Source organism: Apodemus sylvaticus, chromosome 4, assembly GCF_947179515.1.
Source record: "Apodemus sylvaticus chromosome 4, mApoSyl1.1, whole genome shotgun sequence".
Lineage (NCBI taxonomy): Eukaryota > Metazoa > Chordata > Mammalia > Rodentia > Muridae > Apodemus > Apodemus sylvaticus.
In genome coordinates, this window is record NC_067475.1 from 67,692,148 (window position 1) to 67,710,435 (window position 18,288).

The 18,288-nt window shown below is 51.8% G+C and overlaps 2 protein-coding genes across 4 annotated transcripts; one reads left to right on the top strand and one right to left on the bottom strand.

Moving 5' to 3' along the window:
* The first annotated feature begins 951 nt into the window (after positions 1–951).
* Bola1 (bolA family member 1) lies at positions 952–1,785 on the top strand. The gene is made up of 2 exons (XM_052179714.1): positions 952–1,066; positions 1,307–1,785. Exon 2 carries the CDS (start codon positions 1,310–1,312, stop codon positions 1,721–1,723), a length of 414 nt encoding a protein of 137 aa, XP_052035674.1. The 5' UTR covers positions 952–1,066; positions 1,307–1,309; the 3' UTR covers positions 1,724–1,785.
* Positions 1,786–1,891: 106 nt separating this feature from the next.
* Sv2a (synaptic vesicle glycoprotein 2A) lies at positions 1,892–18,056 on the bottom strand. 3 transcript variants are annotated; one of them, XM_052179711.1, is made up of 13 exons: positions 17,928–18,056; positions 13,621–14,586; positions 12,258–12,438; positions 11,014–11,165; positions 10,782–10,915; positions 10,164–10,253; positions 9,843–9,953; positions 9,609–9,697; positions 8,931–9,095; positions 8,581–8,714; positions 6,144–6,350; positions 5,424–5,583; positions 1,892–2,570 (listed from the first exon to the last, which is right to left on the bottom strand). In XM_052179711.1, the coding sequence occupies exons 2-13, from the start codon at positions 14,240–14,242 to the stop codon at positions 2,495–2,497; spliced, it is 2,121 nt and encodes a 706-aa protein (XP_052035671.1). In that variant the 5' UTR covers positions 14,243–14,586; positions 17,928–18,056; the 3' UTR covers positions 1,892–2,494. The 3 variants fall into 3 exon arrangements, with proteins under 3 accessions (XP_052035671.1, XP_052035672.1, XP_052035673.1); XM_052179712.1 differs by lacking the exon at positions 1,892–2,570 and adding an exon at positions 4,329–4,507; XM_052179713.1 differs by lacking the exon at positions 1,892–2,570 and adding an exon at positions 4,329–5,048.
* Between the last annotated feature and the right edge of the window lie 232 nt (positions 18,057–18,288).

The following is an 18,288-nucleotide window of genomic DNA, read 5'->3' on the forward strand; positions in this document are numbered from 1 at the left end:
GGGTATTGTGCTTGCAGGGAGCTGTGTGTATTCCCATCATGCTCCTGGCACACGGCATCACAATGAACACTGTGACTATTTCTCCTCTGAGAGCAGGGCCTGTCTTTATTCTCCAGCCTCCAACACTGGTCTGGCACACAATAATTATGTGTTTAGTATATGGAATGGGCTTCCGTTTTCTTAAATGTAAAACAGAGTGATTGAGATCCAAGGGTGGTGACGGTTAGATTTAGGAGCACAGAGTAAAGAGATAGAAGGCATAGAAGGCAGGAAGACAGTAGAATCGGACCTCAACAGGTGAAACTATTAGCGCGCGCGCGCACACACACACACACACACACACACACACACACACACACGACAGTCTCCCTCTCAGGAATGAAGGGATCTTCAAGAGGAAAAAAATCTGGGATCCTACATAGGAACGCATAGGGGGCTTGAAAATGACAAAATTAATGCAGCTGTTAGGGAGCTACTTGGGGATCTTCATTTTCTTCTCACTGGAATTTTCTTTGGGCAGCACAGATTATCTTGGGAAGTAAACTGTCCCAGGAGACATTCCCCTCTGAGTTGACCAAGATCCGCTGTAATCTCATAAGAATCTTGTTTTTGCTATGGAAGCACTCTATCAATAATCCAGGACAGTAATTCCAGCAGATAGGAGGTAGAGGCAGGAGGATCAGGAAATAATGGGCATTCTAGAGTGGTAAAGACCGACCTGGGGCTATGTGAGACGTTATTTTGTATTAATTTCTTATAAATGGCTAAAGATACTTGAGTTACGAGATCAAGAAGCTACAAATCTGGTGCAACAATCTCAAATTTGCAGAAAACCCTTTTGTTTTTATTGCTTTAATTCCCGACCTCGCAGGATTTTACCGGTCGGGAGGTGCGGGGACTACAATTCCCATGAACCCTCGGGGTGCTAGGTAACGCCTGCTAGACGCAACCAGACTGCATTTCCCAGGGAGCCTCCTGACGCCGCATTTGCGTTGACCGCGTACGTCCGGAAATTCGGTTGTTAGGACAAGTCGCGGTGCAGAAGGCTGCGCAGCAAGTCCAAGAGGTACCATCCTAGGGCTCGGACAGACCTTAGGGCTCTGACTCAGCCAAAAGGACCAAGTTGCACATACTCCATTTTCCAGCCATGCTTTTTCCCAGTGGTCCTTAGTGCCTAGCGCTCTTTGTCCCTCCGCTGCCGGCGTTGAAACCGCCACTCCGGGCAGAGGCGGTTCCAGGGTGTGCTTGTCTGGGGTGCGTGGGGAGGCTGTGTGAACTCAGTCCCGTGTCCTTCGTTTCTCCGCAGCGGATGCTAAGTGCGCGATCGGCCCGGTGCCTGGTCTCCATGGCCACGCGCGCGTGTGTGTCTCGTGGCAGCGCGGGATCGGCGGCTGGCGGGCCAGTGGAAGCCGCTATTCGCGCCAAGTTGGAGCAAGCCCTGAGCCCCGAGGTACTGGAGCTGCGCAACGAGAGCGGCGGCCACGCAGTCCCAGCAGGCAGCGAGACGCATTTCCGCGTGGCAGTGGTGAGCTCTCGTTTCGAGGGGATGAGCCCCTTGCAACGCCACCGGTTGGTCCACGAGGCACTGTCGGAGGAGCTGGCTGGACCCGTACATGCGCTGGCCATCCAGGCGAAGACCCCGGCCCAGTGGAGAGATAACCCACAGTTGGACATTAGCCCCCCTTGCCTAGGTGGAAGCAAGAAAACTCGAGGGACTTCTTAATGCCCAGATTGGGAGAGCAAGGATCCAAATGAGTCGACTGAGAATAAACTGCTATATCTCTACTACCTTATTCCTTGATTTGTAAGGACCAGGACCTCTGCCTTTTCTGCTAATGTACGCCATGCAGAGGCAAAGAAGCCTCTGGTGACAGCTAAGCTAGCCCAGGGAGAGAGCAGCCACTCACTCCTGCCCTTGCCTGGGCTAGAATAGAGAAAGGTTGCCGGGTCCTGATGAGTTAGAAAGGGCTGTGATGATAAAAGAGAAACTGGTGCATGAGGTCAGATGGTTCTTCTACCTGTTAGATCAGAGCTACACGTTATTATTGTGTATGGGAGGGGGGGGGCTACATGACACCACTGCACACTTGGGTGTCAGGAGGTAACTTTTGGGGTCACTCCTCCCACTGTTGTATGGTTCTGGAATGGAACTCAGGCAGGCCACCAGATTTACACAGCTGTTAAGTCCCTACAGGCGTTGGTGTGAGAAGAAAATTACCTGTAGGCTAGAGAAGGGATTCGTGGGGAAGTGAAATATTTGGGTTTTGCAAACATACCAAAATTAACCTGGAAGAGAGGGAATTCCTGCATTTGAAGCAGGAAAAGAACAGAAATAAACATTGGCTAGGTCTTCCAAGGGAAGCTCAGATAATGTCGCAAAGCAGTTTTCCAATGCCCTTTTACTTGGAGATGGGGAAAGTGTTGATCTTACCTTGGGCACAGGATATAGCTCAGTGCCAGAGCACTTGACAAGCTTGCATGTGAAGCCCAGGGTTTAATCGCAGCAAGGAAGATATGCATGTATGAGTGTGTGGTCTTGTCCATTTCTGACAATAGTTTCTATATTGGACCTATTTGGACAGTAGAAGGTTATTAAAGGCATCAGAGCCCTGTGTAGGGACACACACCATTAATTCCAGCAGTTTGAATTCAAGGCCACCCCAGGCTAAACAGTGAGACTTGAAAGTCAAAAATAAAGGAGAGAGAGAGAGAGATGTAGCGCAGCCTGATTAAAGCAGCAGTGGACTTGAAGGGGAATCAAGGACAGGCTGCAGGCAGTAGGAATTCCCAGAAGACATTGCTTAGAAATAGGGAGCCAGGGAGGTAGTATAGCACTTTCTGTTCTCCAGAGGATCCAGGTTTGAGTTCCAGCACCCACTCGGTGACTCTCAAAGGACACTAACTCCAGCTGCAGGGGACCTAATGCCCTCTTCTGGCCTTGATGGGCACCAGGCACGTGGCGCATATGTATATATGCAGGCAAAATGCTCATGCAAAGAAAATGCTTATATTGCTTTTTTGCAAGAGTAACAAGGGCTCTTAACCCTCTAGAACCAGCATAAGTAAATGTTGTTTAAACAAATAAAATGTAGATTTGAGGTACCCTGTTCCATGGTGATGACAAGAGAGGGGGCTTCCTTGTTTTGGCCCTGGAGAAGGAATTGTTTCTCCAACACTAGTTTATCTTCCCCAGATGGTCAGGATGGGAAAATGTGAAGGAGAAGCCAGGAAGCAGACACGGCCACTTTGGGTTTTGAGGGTTCATACCCTTTATTTTTCAGCAGTATTTTTCGTTTTATTTTTTCACATCAATGGAGTCAGGTTTAGGGTTCCCCAGGAGACAGGAAGGTGGATGTGTCTTCCCTGGGGATGTCGTAAGGGAGAGAGGGCTACGTCCAGCCACGGACTGGTGAGAGAAGGGGCACTCACACACTGGGCACTGGAGGAGAAGGCAGTCCTTTGAACACAGACACTAGAGTTAAACAGTCACCACCTGGTTCAGTGTTACAAAATCGGAATGGCCTTAGGGTTGAGGGCACCAGACGCAGCATAAGGAGGGTGAATTTGTATTTTTTTTTTTTTTTGGTTAGTTTAACTTCCTTTTAACTTTTTTTAACATTTTACAAACAGCTAAAAACTACAACACGTCACAGCTACGGTGGGAGTGGGAAGAAAGTACCAAAGAAAGCCACACAGAGTGGGGCAGGACAGGGGCAGGGCAGCTCTACCTACAGAGGCTGTTCTGTGGAAGGGCAAAATGGGGAAACTGAGGCTTCTGGTCCCTGCATTAGGGGTCCCTCACCACCCAGCCTTTTTGAGAAGGGTTAGGGAACAGAGCCCTGCTTCCTGCCCTGCCCCAGCTCCTTGTGCTTTCGGATCTGCTGGTTCGACACCCGTGCCTGGTTGTTCTCCCTTTCCTTCCTCTGGTCCACTGCTTGTGTGGACAGCTCAGAGCGGAGGGCTGTGGCTAGTGGGTAGAGCCTCTCCAGAGGAAGGACAGAGTGAGTCCTCCAAGACTGCAGGACTCCTCCCAGCCTGGCCTAGGGATTCTGCCTCCAACCCCAACACAGATTCAAGATTCTGGGAGGTACTATAGAAAAACAATGTTGTGTGTGTGTGCTCACTATAGAAAAACAATGTTGTGTGTGTGCTCACTGAAACTACTATTCTTGGCTTATATTTGAACAGTTGGTACCCTTACCCCATGGTACACACACACACACACACACACACACACACACACGAGTGTATGTATACATCCACACACAGTCCTGCTAAGCTGCCTCAACTTACATATAAATAAAAATCAGAAAATGAATTCCATAAAATCCAGGCTTCAGGCTTGTAGCCTGACCTGAGGTGAACTGGGGCCAGACGGCTGACGTTTATTGCTACTCCCCAGCATCCTTGGGAGGTCAGAGGGCACCCAAGGCCTTCCCACTCAAGAAGTTCTTTTGGTCCAAGCCTCAGCTCCCATTATAAGTCTGTACCTGTGGTTCACCAGGGCCTAGGCGGAGGGAGTGAAAGGGAAGGCAGATGGACTGGAACCCCTGGAGCAGGGAAACAGCCCCACCCCACCCCACCCCCGCTAACACTGGGGGAGAGAAGGATGCAGCTCAGCCTTCTCCCTGTGCAAAGTTGAGGGTGGCAGCAGACAGGCAGTACCTCATCCCAAAAGTGGAACGAAGGGACGCTCCCTGTAGTCCCTGCCCATCAGGGTCACACACATGCACACAGGCACACAGAGCTAAGACACCATACACGGGCGTGAGGACCAGGACAGCAGGGCAGGGTAGGGATAAAAGGAATTCTTGGTCTCACAGTGTGCCTGCCATTCCTAAAGCCCCTGAGACACCCCCGCCCCTCACTGCAGCACCTGTCCCCGGGTCTCAGGCAGCTTCAGGGCCAGAGAGCTACCAAGGGCAAGAGCGGCTGAGGCAAAGAGAATGGGCGCGGCCTTGGTGATTCCCACAAAGGATGTGAAGACACTGATCCCCAGCACCGCGGCCAGCTTGCACAGGGCATTCAGGAAGCCAAAGGCCGTCGTCCTGCTCAGCGCGAGCCCCAGGAGGAGGGCGGTGTGCAGGTGGGAGGGCAAAGTGGGGTGAGAGGAAAGCAGTGTGCAGGAGCAGAGCGGGAAGGATGGATGGAGGAGTGATGGGAGCGGGGTGGGATACACACACATCGGGACACAGGAGAGAAAGGAGACAGAAGCAGAGGTTAGTAATTAGCAGCTCCAGAAGCAAAGACAAAAGCTCCCGACCGTTAGGGAAAAGCTCAGCGAGGATGTGTGCCCTTCCCCTCACAACATCCTTGTCCTTCACCAGGTTCTTATCCCTTCGGTTCTCCTCCTCACTTCTCCCCAGTCCTGTGGCTCCTAAACCTCCTCCTCCCCTGCCCCTCCCCACCACACTCCACACTACCTCTTGTCGGAAGGATAGAGCTCAACGGTCAGCACGTCCAGCGCGTTCCAGGATGCAATGCTAACTCCCCCAAAAAGGCAGAGCAGAGCGATCATGGCTGACTCACTGTTCCCAAAGGACAGGAAGAAGCAGGACACACAGGACAACACACTGGAACCGGCTGGGGCCAGAAGAAAGAGCAATGAAACCCAGCCATGGCCCGGCTTACCGCCAGCTCTGAGACAACCCCAGAAAGCTGTCTCCCAGGGTAGCCAAAGGATGGCTTTTCACTTGTCCTTAACCTCTGTGTGTGTTAACACCAGTTTCAGTAGCAGCCATGTATTCAATACCAGCTATGAGCTACGTAACGGGATGCTTTCGATGGACCTGTCTGAGAGATCAGCCTTCTGAGAGAGGTGCTGTTTCCTCTATGAGAGGTGCCGTGATTGCAGGTGCAAGCTCGCAGAGTGGAACCTGTCCAAGGTGGAGCCGAACCTCAAAGCTATAGCCTCAAAGTCTGTACCCTACTTGCTTACCATCCTACCTATTTCTTTAACCCCCTAGAGTAACTTCTTTGCAAGGTCCACCCCCATTTTGCAGCACCCCTAAACAAACCATGAGAGGGGAAGGCTCTCTGGCCAATGTTTTCCACAGCTGGAGGCAAGAAGCCTGCTGAGAGCCCACCCCAGCCCTGGCCCCTCTAGTCCTCATCAGCATAGCACCCAGCCCTCAGCCCCTTACCAAGCATTCTGAGCCTGCCAATCTTGTCCATGAGCAGAGCAGACACGATATTTCCAGGAAGCACAGCCAGTGTCCCCAAGAAGCTGACAAAGTACACCATGTAGGCGCCTTCGCCCGTCCCTGTCACATCAAGCGGGCAGCCTTCCTTGTTGTGCAGGAATGTGCTGTTCACCAGACGGCTGTTCACAAACTTGTACTCAAACAGGTCTAGAAGGTCAGATCACAGGGCGAACATGAGACCTGCAACGTCTGTGGAAGTCAGCAGTCGGGGCCTCTCAGCATTAGCGCTGACACTCACTGCAAAGCATCCGACATCACCATGGGAACTAGTGATTGTCTCAGCAGAGCGACCATAAGCAAAAAGCGTGCCTGGCACGTCTGAGCTTCTTGTTCGTCCTTCATGTCCACCTGAGCTGCCTATACACAGGAGCCCTGTGGTGGCCTAGGAACTGCTTCTGAGGAAAACGTTTAAAATGAGTTTTAGGGGCTAGAGAGATGGCTCAGAGGTTAAGACCACGGACTGCTCTTCCAGAAGGTCCTGAGTTCAATTCCCAGCAACCATGTGGCTCGCAACCATCTGTAATGGGCTCCAATGCCCTTTTCTGGTGTGTCTGAAGACAGACCACCAGATAAATAATTTATAAATATTTATACTATATAAAATAATTTATAATATATAAAAATAAGTAATTTTTAAAATAGTTTTAAGGTCAGTCTCTGTGTGTGTGTGTGACCCTATGACCTTGTGTCTCTGTCTCTCTGTGTCTCAGTCTCTGTCTGTCTCAGTCTCTCTCTGTCTTTGTCTCCCCCCCCCCCCCTGCCCATCCCTTTCCTGGAGGCGAGAAGCGTTTACACAACACTCCACTGAGAGGCAAGACGTTAGCATGGCGCACACCTTTGATCCCAGCACTCTGGAGGCAGAGGCAGGCTGATCTCTGAGTTTGAGGCCAGCCTGGTTTAGAGAACGAGTTCCAGGACAGCCAAACTACACAGTAAAACCCAGACTTGGAAAAAAGCAAAAACAAAAACAAAACAAAAAAAAGGGGGGGGGGTGTTTCAGTCCAGCACACAGAACTGGGCCTCTCAGCGAAGGCCATTATTCAGGCTTTTGTTTGTGTTTTGTTTCTTTTTCTTTCTTACATATTTTTTAAAAAGATTTAGCTTAGGCTTTTTTTTTTTTTTGTTTTGGTGGTGGTGTGTGTGTTTGTGTGTGTGTATACGTACCATGAACTCTCAGGGGCCAGAAGACAATGTTAGATCCTCTAGAACAATCGGTACAGCTGCTATGAGCTGCCTGCGGTGTTGCTGGGAACTGACCCAGGCCCTCTGCACGAGCAGTGAGTGCTCTTAACTGTTTTTAAAAGGTTTTGTTGGGCTGGAGAGGTGGCTCAGAGGCTAAGAACACCGACTGCTCCTCTAGAGGTCCTGAGTTCAATTCCCAGCAACCACATGGTGGCTCACAACCATCTGTAATGAGATCTGTAATGTAACCCTCTTCTGGTGTGTCTGATAGCTATGCTGTACTCATATAAATAAAATAAAAAAAAAATTTAAAAAAAGGTTTTGTTAGCCGGGCGTTGGTGGTGCACACCTGTAAGGCCAGCACTTTGGGAGGCAGAGGCAGGCGGATTTCTTAGTTTGAGGCCAGCCTGGTCTACAGAGTGAGTTCCAGGATAGCCAGGGTTATACAGAGAAACCCTGTCTTGAAAAAAACCAAAATCCAAAAAAAAAAAAAGTTTTTGTTGTTGTTGTTTTGTTTTTCGCATTTTTAAACAGGTCCCATGCAGTCCAGCCTGGTCTCAAACTTGATCTTTAGTGGGCTTGAACTCCCTCCCAGGCCTCTCGCCTCCGCCTCTGGATCACACCACCATACTCAACTTAGAATTTTATTTTAATTACTAGGACTTAAACCTGGAGAGCGTCAGATGAGTGGGGCAGGGGCTCCTCCACTGAACTCGCCACTCTCAGCCCTGTCAAATTTTGAGCCAGGACCTTACATAGTCACCAGGTTGACCCTAAACTTTCTCAGACAATTTTCAATCCTCCTACCTCGGCCTTCTGAGGAGAGGGACTGCAGGCCTCTGCTAGGCCGTGCTAAGAAGTGCACTGACGCCATGGTGATTCCTACTCTTCCTTATTAGATATCCCTTGTATTGTCTTTCTTTTCCCCAAACACCCAGTTTGCCCTCTTCAAAAGCACATTAGCATTACCTCACTGAAACTTTATAATTACAGCTAAAGGTAAAAGAACTTGAAGTTTTCCTCAAATAGCAGGCCCAGGAAAATATCCATTATATTTCCCAGATCACTGATGGTAGCCAGTAAGCAACCCCAGGGCTCCAGGGCTCTCATCTTGAGAGCAGGAAGCTAGGGGACAAGGAAGCCTCCTTCTCCCCTCACCAAAGTCCCTCGGGCCGACACCCACTGGCCACCTTACCCGTGTTATAGAACACAGTGTTGATGAATGTGCAGTTGCGGAAGAACGTGTTGCTGGATGTAACATCTTCAAAGTAACACTCCTCAAACAGGGAATCCTCAAAGGACACCGACTTCAGACGCAGCCCGATGAACCTGCAGGACCAAGATGATGAGACGCGCCCCTCAACCTGCGCCCCTCAACCTGCGCCCCTCAACCTTCGCCCCCTCACTGACTCTCCCTAGAAGTAGTGACTTTGGGAGCCCTGATTATACACAGGCTTTGCCCTAAGCTACCCTGTCTCGAGCTCAGACTTAACAAGAAAGAAGTAGGAGGACCAGGAAAAAGGGAAGTGGAAACACCCCGCATACTTGTCATTGAAGTACTGCCCCCCTCGGTGGATCTGATTCTCCAGTGTGAAGTTAAACGTCACGTGCTCCACACGCTCCCCTGGGAACACTTTGGTGCGGGCTGCATAGTCCACAGCCTGGAGATGGCGGATCATGTCAGGAAACCAGACAGTCAGACCATAGTAGCTGGGGAGTCAGAGGCATGGGATCAGATGCCAGAACCCCACCCAGAGAGGCAGATGAAGAGTCTACCTGCACAGGGGTATACTCCCCAGCCTCATCCCACACGTTCTCCCACCACCCACTGTGGTTCTGGAGACTTTAATGTCTTCTACACTACCCATAATACTCTCCTTCCCATTCACTCTAAGGATTTAGATTCCCCTCACCAAGCCCAAGTGTCCCCTTGACACAGCACCCTTACCAGACCGTGTCACCACTGTACTAACTCTAACAGCTAGTTTTATCTACTCCTGACAGCAGATAAACTAGGGACTGGAACACGTCTCCTCACCCCAGTACTTTGTCTGGTAAAGACTGATTGCCTGTCAGTTTGAATTACAAGTCTGATGACTTAATTATTACAATTGAGAACCTGGATTAAGCATCAGGGGGTATGGGGACAGCTAGCGCCCCCCCAGGACACGCCCCTAGGACACGCCCCTTCGTCTACTGTCTCCTCTTTCTTAGCCCCCTCACCTGAAGGACATGGTGAACCACACCCCCATCATCATCAGCGTGATGCGCCGATACTCTGGGCTGAAGCAGGAGAGGAAATTCCCCCACACCTACACGGGACAAAAGGCAAAAGGTGGCCACACTGGCGGCTACCTACTGACCTCCCTCAGCTCACCTTCGCCCTCACACAAGCTCAAGCCCTCCCTTCTCCTCACCCCCCCCCCCCCGTTGCTCTGCTGTTCACTCCGTTATTACCTGACCCCCCAGGCTCAAAGCCCGTACTCCCCAGCGCTGGTACCAGGTTCCTGTGTCAGACTGGATCTCAATCAATTCATCCTCCTGATGAATCGTTTTAATGTGGGTTACCTGGGCACAAGAAAGGGAGTGAACTGTCACGCACTATTCCCCAGCCACTCCACATGTCTCTTTCTCTCAGTAGCAAAATGGGGAAAGTGTGGGAAGTGACATCACGCCCTGGGAAGGTCGCTGAACCACAGTGCGGTCTGAGACACCCAGGAAATGGGCGCCGTCCTGAAGGGTCCGTGGGGGGGGGAGGTGGGAAGAGTCAGAGCTTACTGAGAAGACTCGCTCAGGATGGCCCTTGGCCCGCATGTTGGTGTCGTGAACCTGCTTCAGCACCATCCATGCTTCGTCATGCTTCCCATTCTAGAACGCAAATGTCATTCCCGACATGCAATTCAGACACAGAAAGACTCCCAGCTCTACCCGCAACCCTAACCTATGGTGTAGACATCAGCCCAAGCCGGGGCACAGCAAGGTACAATGGGACTCGCTCAAGACTTGGGAGGGACGTTTGCAAGGGGACAGATACCAGTATAGATCCTTGGGGGTTTCTCTAGGAAAACATAAAGGAAAAGCCTAAAATGAGGGAAATGATGGCCACAGAAAGGAGCCACACCCCAATCTGCTGCAGCCAGGAAGAGCCTGAAGAGAGGTAAAGGGTGGGTCCCAACTTGAGCCTGCAGAATTGTAAGCCGCCCACAGATGAGCAGGTTTCCCGGTCTCTCCAAACCCCTCAGGAGACACATTTTAAGACAAAGGAAGCAAAGCAAAATAAAGTCCCCCAGAGTTATGGGCTCGTGAAGGAGGAAGGCATCACAAGAGTGCACCAACCCCACAGCAAGCCTTTTCATCCCCACCCCACCCCCGACACCCCCAGAGCAATCCATTCACCTCCAGGAAGAAGCGGGGACTCTCTGGCTGTGTAGTCAGAGCCCCGATGGCAAACACAGAGGGGAAGGCACAGACGAGGACGAAGACCCTCCAGCTGTGGAACTGGTAAGCAGAGCCCATCTGGAAACTCCATCCTGGCAGACAGTCACATAATCAGCAGAGAGCACAGCAGGGAGCACAGCAGGGAGCACGGCAGAGCCGGGAGGACCGAGAGAGTCTGAGGACAGCTTACCATAGTGAGGGATGATAGCCCAGGCCATTGCAGCCGCATACACTCCACCAATCATCCAGAACATGCAGAGCCAGCTCAAGTGCTCCCCGCGTTTCTCCTGGGCCAGAAACTCCGAAAAGTAGGAGAACACTATGGGGATGGAACCGCCAATCCTGGACATTCCAAACGTGAACATTAGGAAGCCGCCGCCTGGCCTGCCCGACCCCTGTCCAGGGGCTCGGTCCTCAGCCCCACAAGCCCCATGCTATTTTCATCGCATACATTAAGTCCTACAAGCTCCTTTAGCCACCAGTCACCAAGTCACTGTTCTTGGGATGACAGGAAACAGGCAAGCAGGTCTTGGATCAAGGAAAGAACACGTGTTAAACCCTGAAAGTGGCCAAGAGTTGGGAAGGAGGCAAGATCACTGCAGAAAAGGGAACCGCAGTCCGATGTGGTGTCACATGTGTGATCTGGGCACCAGGGGTAAAGGCAAGGTGAGTATTTCAAGTTCCAGGCCAGCCAGGCCTATATAGCAAGATTCTATTCAAATAAAAATTCAAAACCAAAGCAAAAAACAAAAAGCAACACCCCCCCCGAAAAAACCCCTTTAAGATGGATGCCTACACCTTTAATTCCAGCATGTGGGAGGCAGAGGCAGACAAGTCTCTGAATTTTAGACTAGCTTGGTCTATCTACATAGTGTTCCAGGTCAGCTATGTCTCCATAGTAACACTGTCCAAAAAAAACAAAACAAACCAAAAACAAACCTGAAAAACAATAACAAAAGGATCAACGAATGGAGACAGTGACAGTGTAGGTGCAGGCAGGGTAAGACTTCAGATTCTGCCAAACAGGGCGTCAGCAGACTCTCTTAACAAATTTAGGAAAAATATACATTCTGGGAGGGGATAATTCCCCGGGGGTGCGTGAGCCCAGGGGCAAGGCTCAGGCCCGCTGGACCTCAGTGTAGACAGCCTCAGAAATAGAGGTAAGTGGTGGGGGGGTGTGGCGGTGGGGGGGGGGGGCTTTGGGGGGAGGGACTTCCGGACAGACCAGGCATGGTATTCTTCTGTTGTTAGCAGGCAGGCGCAGGACATGGGGATCAGGCCTGAAGATGGGGTAGGGAGTGGGAAAGGCACGTATTCATTCAATTCACACCGATTTTAAGTATATCCAATATGCCTAACACTGTGCCAAGGGCCCATGCGAGCAGTGACCAGGGCACAGTTCTGTCTTTAAGGGTTTGGGACGTGGACACTCACCCAACCCCAGACAGGAGGCGGCAGAAGAGGAAGGTGCCATAGCCCTGGACGAAGGACGAGAAGAAGGCGAAGACGCTGTTGACCGACAGCGAGATGAGCAGACACTGTCTCCGGCCCAGCCGGTCGGCCAGGCCTCCCCAGAGGAAGGCCCCCACCATCATGCCCAGGTACACAATGAGGCCTGCAGAGAGGAGGAAACCACGGGAGGGAGGACATGAGCAGATGTGACTCAGTTCTCCCACCAGCTCTGAATTAGAGCCCCGGTGGTGGACAGTCACCACTGCAGACCAGGGCTCAAAGGCAAGGTGGCAAATATTTGAGGAAAACACCCCTCACTTTGGCCGCTTCCTCTCTCCTCTTCCTCTCCCTCCCCCTTTCTTCCTCTCTGTCTTCTTCCTCTCCTCCATCTACTGCACAGAATATTCATCCCTACCTCACCTAGAAGTGAAACAGATGGGCCTAGATTCCTAGACCCCACCCACATCCTCTCTTTCACGTTGTAGACTGTGTCTCACTGTGTTGCTCGGGCTGGTCTGGAACTCACTGTGTAGACTGGACTAGCTTCAAACTCACAGACCCACCGGCCTCTACCTCCCGAGTGCTCGAACTAATGATGTTCACACTACACCCGGCTTTTTCTCCCAGTTTTGAGGCCCTCAAAGAAGGAGACCTCTTGTTCCTTGGGACAGAGGCTGCAATGCAGTTTATCCTGTACCCTTTCTGCCCCAGTATTTGGGAATCCTAAAATTCCCCCCAGTCTTTTGTTTCCTACCTAAAACCAGAATTAGGATCGATTTTTAAAATCACCTCTAAAGCTTTGCATTTTGTCAATGTCCAAACCAAACCCAGAGACAGACAGAAAGAGACAGACAAACACATAGACACAAAGAGAGAAAGAATGTGTGTGTGTGTGTGTGTGTGTGTGTGTGTGTGATCTATGAAGAAGCCAGTAATTTCTCAGTGATTTATCCATCTAGATATCTGTCAGGAAAGGCCGTCAAAGAAGTTCCTGGTCCCTAGACACTCCCATGTCTGAGGTGTCCTTACCCACACCACTGCAAACAGACCCTCCCCATATATACCAAGGCATTTCAAAGCTGGCTTGTTCTGCAGTCAGGGCAAGGCAAGCCAGTAACAGGATGGAAGACTTTGAAGATGCACTTAACAGTAGCCCAACCCACCGTGGCCATATCTGGCAGTTAGGCAAACTTCCACCCACTCAGACACCAGTGAAAGTCCCAATCCAGCTATACTCTCTTTCACACACATTTTCATTTACCCAACAACCTCCAGAAGAGTGTGTCTCGGGGAGATGGTGTGTGGAGTCAGTGGGCCCCACAGCGGGTGCTTGAGGGCTTCTTACCTAGCATGCCTTTGTTGGAGTCCGACAGGCACATGTCTTTCTCAGCACTGGGCAGCACAAAGCCCACCACAAAGACCTCTACACCATCTGCCATCAGCGCCAGACCCAGCACGAAATAGAGCGTCCACTGGAAGCGGCCGTGGCCGCACTCCCGGAGGATGGTTTCATACTGCTGAGCCAATTCTTCCCGATCTTTACGCCGCTGCGCCTCCCCCCGACCCCCGGGGGGACCCTCCCCATCACTCAAGCCCCCTCTCACTCCAGCCAGGGGTGCCCCATCTGCCATCCGTTCGCCTTTGCCCCCAGACTCTGCCCGGGGGATGCCCTGATATTCGCCCTCGTAGATCTCGTCATCCTCATCGTGGCCCTCAGTGGCATCACTAGAGGCGCCACCTTCCTCCTCATCCTGGGCCCCTTCTCCGCGGTAATAGCCGTCAGCAGGGGCAGGGAAGTCGTCATCATCATCCTCCTCCTCAAAGCGGGAGTAGGACCTTCGGGAATATTCGTCCTGGACTCTGTCGAGACCCTTCACCACCTTCTTGGCCGCGTGCTTCTTAACCTCCTTGGCAATGTCTTTGGCCCCACGGATGAACGCTGCTCGGTCTCGAAAGCCTTCTTCCATGATGCGGCTTCGGGCACCTCACCGGATCTACCGTACCCTCTGCTTCTTCAGCGCTTTGCTCAATGAACTGGAGGGTCAAGAAGACCCTCCCTCCCCCCAGGTGAACTGTTCCAGTTTCTCTGGGCTCAGACTAAGAGGAACTAGGGCCTGGCGAGTGAGGTGCAGATGGGGAAAAGGAAGAAAGGGGCTTGGTTCTGCACCCAGTTCAGTAGGGTGAGGGGGGGAGGGAGAGGGGGAGGAGGGAGAGGAATTGGGAAGGGGGAGCCAGGTTGGAGAGGCTAATCTGAGGAGCCAAGATATTTCAGGGAGGGCTGCCTATTTTTCTTCTGGGAGGCTCTGGAGACCTAGGAAAAGGAGAGAAAAAGAAAGCTCACTAGAATAGTGAAGGAGGGCCAGTCTGGAACCCCTCTCAGCCTAGTACTTCTGGCCACCAGCTATTAAAGAGGGATGCTTATCTGGGCCAGGCGTGAGCCACTGGATATACAAGTCCCTTTACTTCGATGCTGGAGAGTAGCAGATCCAAGAGATTTGCTCTGGGATTGGCCACCACTGGCCACATCCACTGAAAAGAAAACCCAGAAACAGAAGACACAGGAATTTCCTGCTTTAGGCCCCTGGGTTAAGTTCTGGTTGAGACAGAGCTTGAGGGTGAAGTGTGGACAGACAAGCCTTCCGACCGGGCTCCTCAGCCCACTGACAGATCTGAAGGCAGGGCCTCCACTGTTCTCTCAAAATCTCCCAAGGGGAGATTTCTCCCGACTTAGACTGGCGGTAAAGCTCACCCTCTGGAGTCAGCCAGCCTGGGGTTTGGCACTGCACGGGGTTGACATGGCCCCCAGGCCCCTTTTACGTAAAAGAGCAACGTCCGGGGGTTAGTGACACAGCCTGTGTATGTGCACCCCAAAACCATGAGCTCCAGTGCTGTGGTGACAGGAACCTAGTGAGGTGCCCTGCACTCCCTAAGGTTCCTTAGCTGAGGTGGCTCTGCCTGTTCTTTAGGGTGAACCACAGAAAGGGACACTATCAAGGAGAATGCCGGGTCAGAGGCAAAGCGCATGACAATGAAGTCCCCAAACCCTACTTGCTCCCTGCTCATGGGCGCTGCCCCAATTGCCTGAACCTCAATGTCCTTCTAGTTAACTTGATGGTAATCGAATTGGGAAAATCCACTTCTCAGAGTTGTGAGCCTTAACCTTACAGAATTATTTTATGAATATTAATTTGCTTCCTTCCCTATTGTATAGAACAAGTCCAGCAGAGCTTCCTACTTCCCTGCTGATGCCCAGGGTCCTCCCCAGAACTTGGGGCTTAAACTAACTTCAACAGCTGGAATTAGGAATATCCTTTGTAAACCACCAGGATAAGGACCCAAAAGGGAGACTTGAAACCTAGGCAGAAGGGACAAGAAGGAGGATCGTGAGCAGTCAGTTGCTGTCCCCTTCCTTCAGAATGTCACAGTAGGAACCCCTCCCCCTCAGCCTTTGCCTGTGGGGTAGGAATAGAAATGACCGGTGAGGTCACATTTCCAAGGAGAGGAGAGTCTAAGGTCTATGGTTGTGACTCATTCTTCCAGGGTCTCCCTTCCTAATCTCCCTTAATCCCTGTGGTTCTTCAGGAGTCAAAGAAAAAGGAGTCCATAAATACCGCATTGCGTAGGCAGCTGGTGGAGCATGAAGGGGACCTCCCCCCTCCAAAAAATAAGACATCCCCCAAAGGGAGGCATAGGATAACCTCCTTCAAGGCGACAGAGGACACGGGCCTAGATTAAGAGCAATACCATGCCCCTAAAATAATCCCCTGCTCCCACCCAGTCAAAGCCTTGACCAATCTTTCTCTCCCTCTCCCTCTCCCTCTCCCTCTCCCTCTCCCTCTCCCTCTCTCTCTCTCTCTCTCTCTCTCTCTCTCTCTCTCTCTCTCTCTCTCTCACACACACACACACACACACACACACCCTAGTGGAAAAGGGTAAATAACGCCATGTCATTCAGAACGATGCACTGGCAAGAACAGATATGAGCAGTGGACAACAGTGATCAGAAACAGTGGCCTCGGTGCCACCCTTCCCTCAAGGCTCAGGGAGCGACCCGTCCTCAGTGCCAAGGCTGCTGTGTGCCTCGCCTTTCCCTCCCAACCATGACCCCTTCTCAGACCCTGGAGGAAGATTTGGACCCACCAGGAGCTGTTTCCCACGCCTGTTGACTTTGCTTCCCCTCAGACATGAGTGTGGGTTAGGAAAGGCTCCCCAGCCACAGAGGTGTGCAGTGGCTCAACAGCCACAGCCACCCCCCACCCCCCGGGGCCAGCAGGCCCAGGAGGGAGAGAAGACGAATTCTTTGAGCTGGTGAGGAAGTCATGCTATATTTAGCCAGCAGAGCAGCACAGAGTGGCTGAGCCTGAGGAAGAGAGACAGCACTGGGAGAGGTGGAGTTTAAGGAGACCAGACTGGGATTTACCAAGTCCTTTAAGGCTGACTGGCTTCACCTGACCGGAAGAAACGTGTCCATCTTCTCTGCAGAAGGTGGAAAGGGCATGTGGAAAGGGCTTTGTAAGCAAACCTTTCGAGAGACAACTGCTCAGGTCCAGACTAGACCCCTAATCAAAGGCTCTGCTTTGGAGGCCACCCAGGTTTCCATCCATCCCATCCCATGCCAGGTCATTAAGAAGTGACAAGGTCATAAAGAAGCAGTCATTGATCAGAAGGTTCCCATTGAAAAGGACAAGGGCAGAGAAGCTAGGGAGGGGGGATTCCATAGTGCCCCCACCCCATCACAGCTTGATAACTAACCTGCAAAACTAACCTGCAAGACCAACACGACTGAGCCTCACCCCTACACTCTACCCCTGGGTTTGGAAGATGGGAGCATCCAGTTTTGTTGGGGGGGGGGGGATGTCAGCTGAGAATGTACACGGAGAAATGCTCACAGAGAGGCCAGGGATGTAGAGAAACCGCTTCACACGCACAGGCTTAGGGACCGACTGCCTCTGACAGGCTTGCGGAGACCCCCACCCCCACCCCCATCTAGCCTCAGCTTGGGTACCAGGCATGAGGCCCAGGAGCTGATTACACTGCTGTTCACTCCTAGTCCTGCTGCACACCATCATCCTGCGGCCCTCCCCTGACCCCCTCAGTAAGCGCCTCTAGTGCCAAGCCCCAACACCTGGTTGCTTCCCATATCTGTCTGCCTAGTATTTAATTCCTTCCATCCTTCACCAAGCCTATTCCCATACCCCCTAACCCACCCAAGTCCAGGCAAGAGAGGCAGTGCTCATTTCCTGGCCCCAGCCAAGGTCATTTACCATGGGGGTGGGGGGGGCACATACATCAAGGTGAGGAGAGGATGGAGTTTGAGGGAACCTCAGCTTACCTAACGGGTTTATGTAATGGGGACTTTTAGGCTAAGGTAGAAAAAAAAATCCTCACATATATATGTATGTATGTGTGTATATACATACAAATGCATATATGTGTATTGCACATATATATTTATTTATTCATTCAAGTATATTCTCAAATCAACTGAAATAAATGGCCCATTCCCCAAACCACCATCACCACCACCCTCACCCCTACAGCGGGGACAGTCACCCTCCCCACAAGCAAAGCATCAGAGATAAAATGGCTGCAAGGCTAGACGAGGATGCTTCTGCCTGGGGCGGGGTGGAGGTGAGGGGAGAGGGGTCTCACCTGAGCTTGGTTCCCCGGGTCAGGGAGTCCCCGGGTGAGGGAGGGGGTCCAGCTACAGGGCTGAGGCGGCAGCGGCGACTGCTCCTCCCGGTACCAGGGGAAGCGGCACTGCAGACCTGCCCCCCGCACGCGCTCCGGCCCCGCCTCCGACCCTCCCTCCCCCGCTCCAGTGAGCAACGGGAGAGACCATTGTAGGGGGTGGTTGGCGAAAGAAAAGATGATGGGGAGGACTTAGGACACAGGAAGAAAGATGAAGGAACTGGAGGGGATTATCACGGTGACAGCTGGAAATGACAATCTTTCTCAGCCACTTCCTCCCTAGCAAAAGATGCTAGGAACCAAAGGATGACACTGGCAGTGG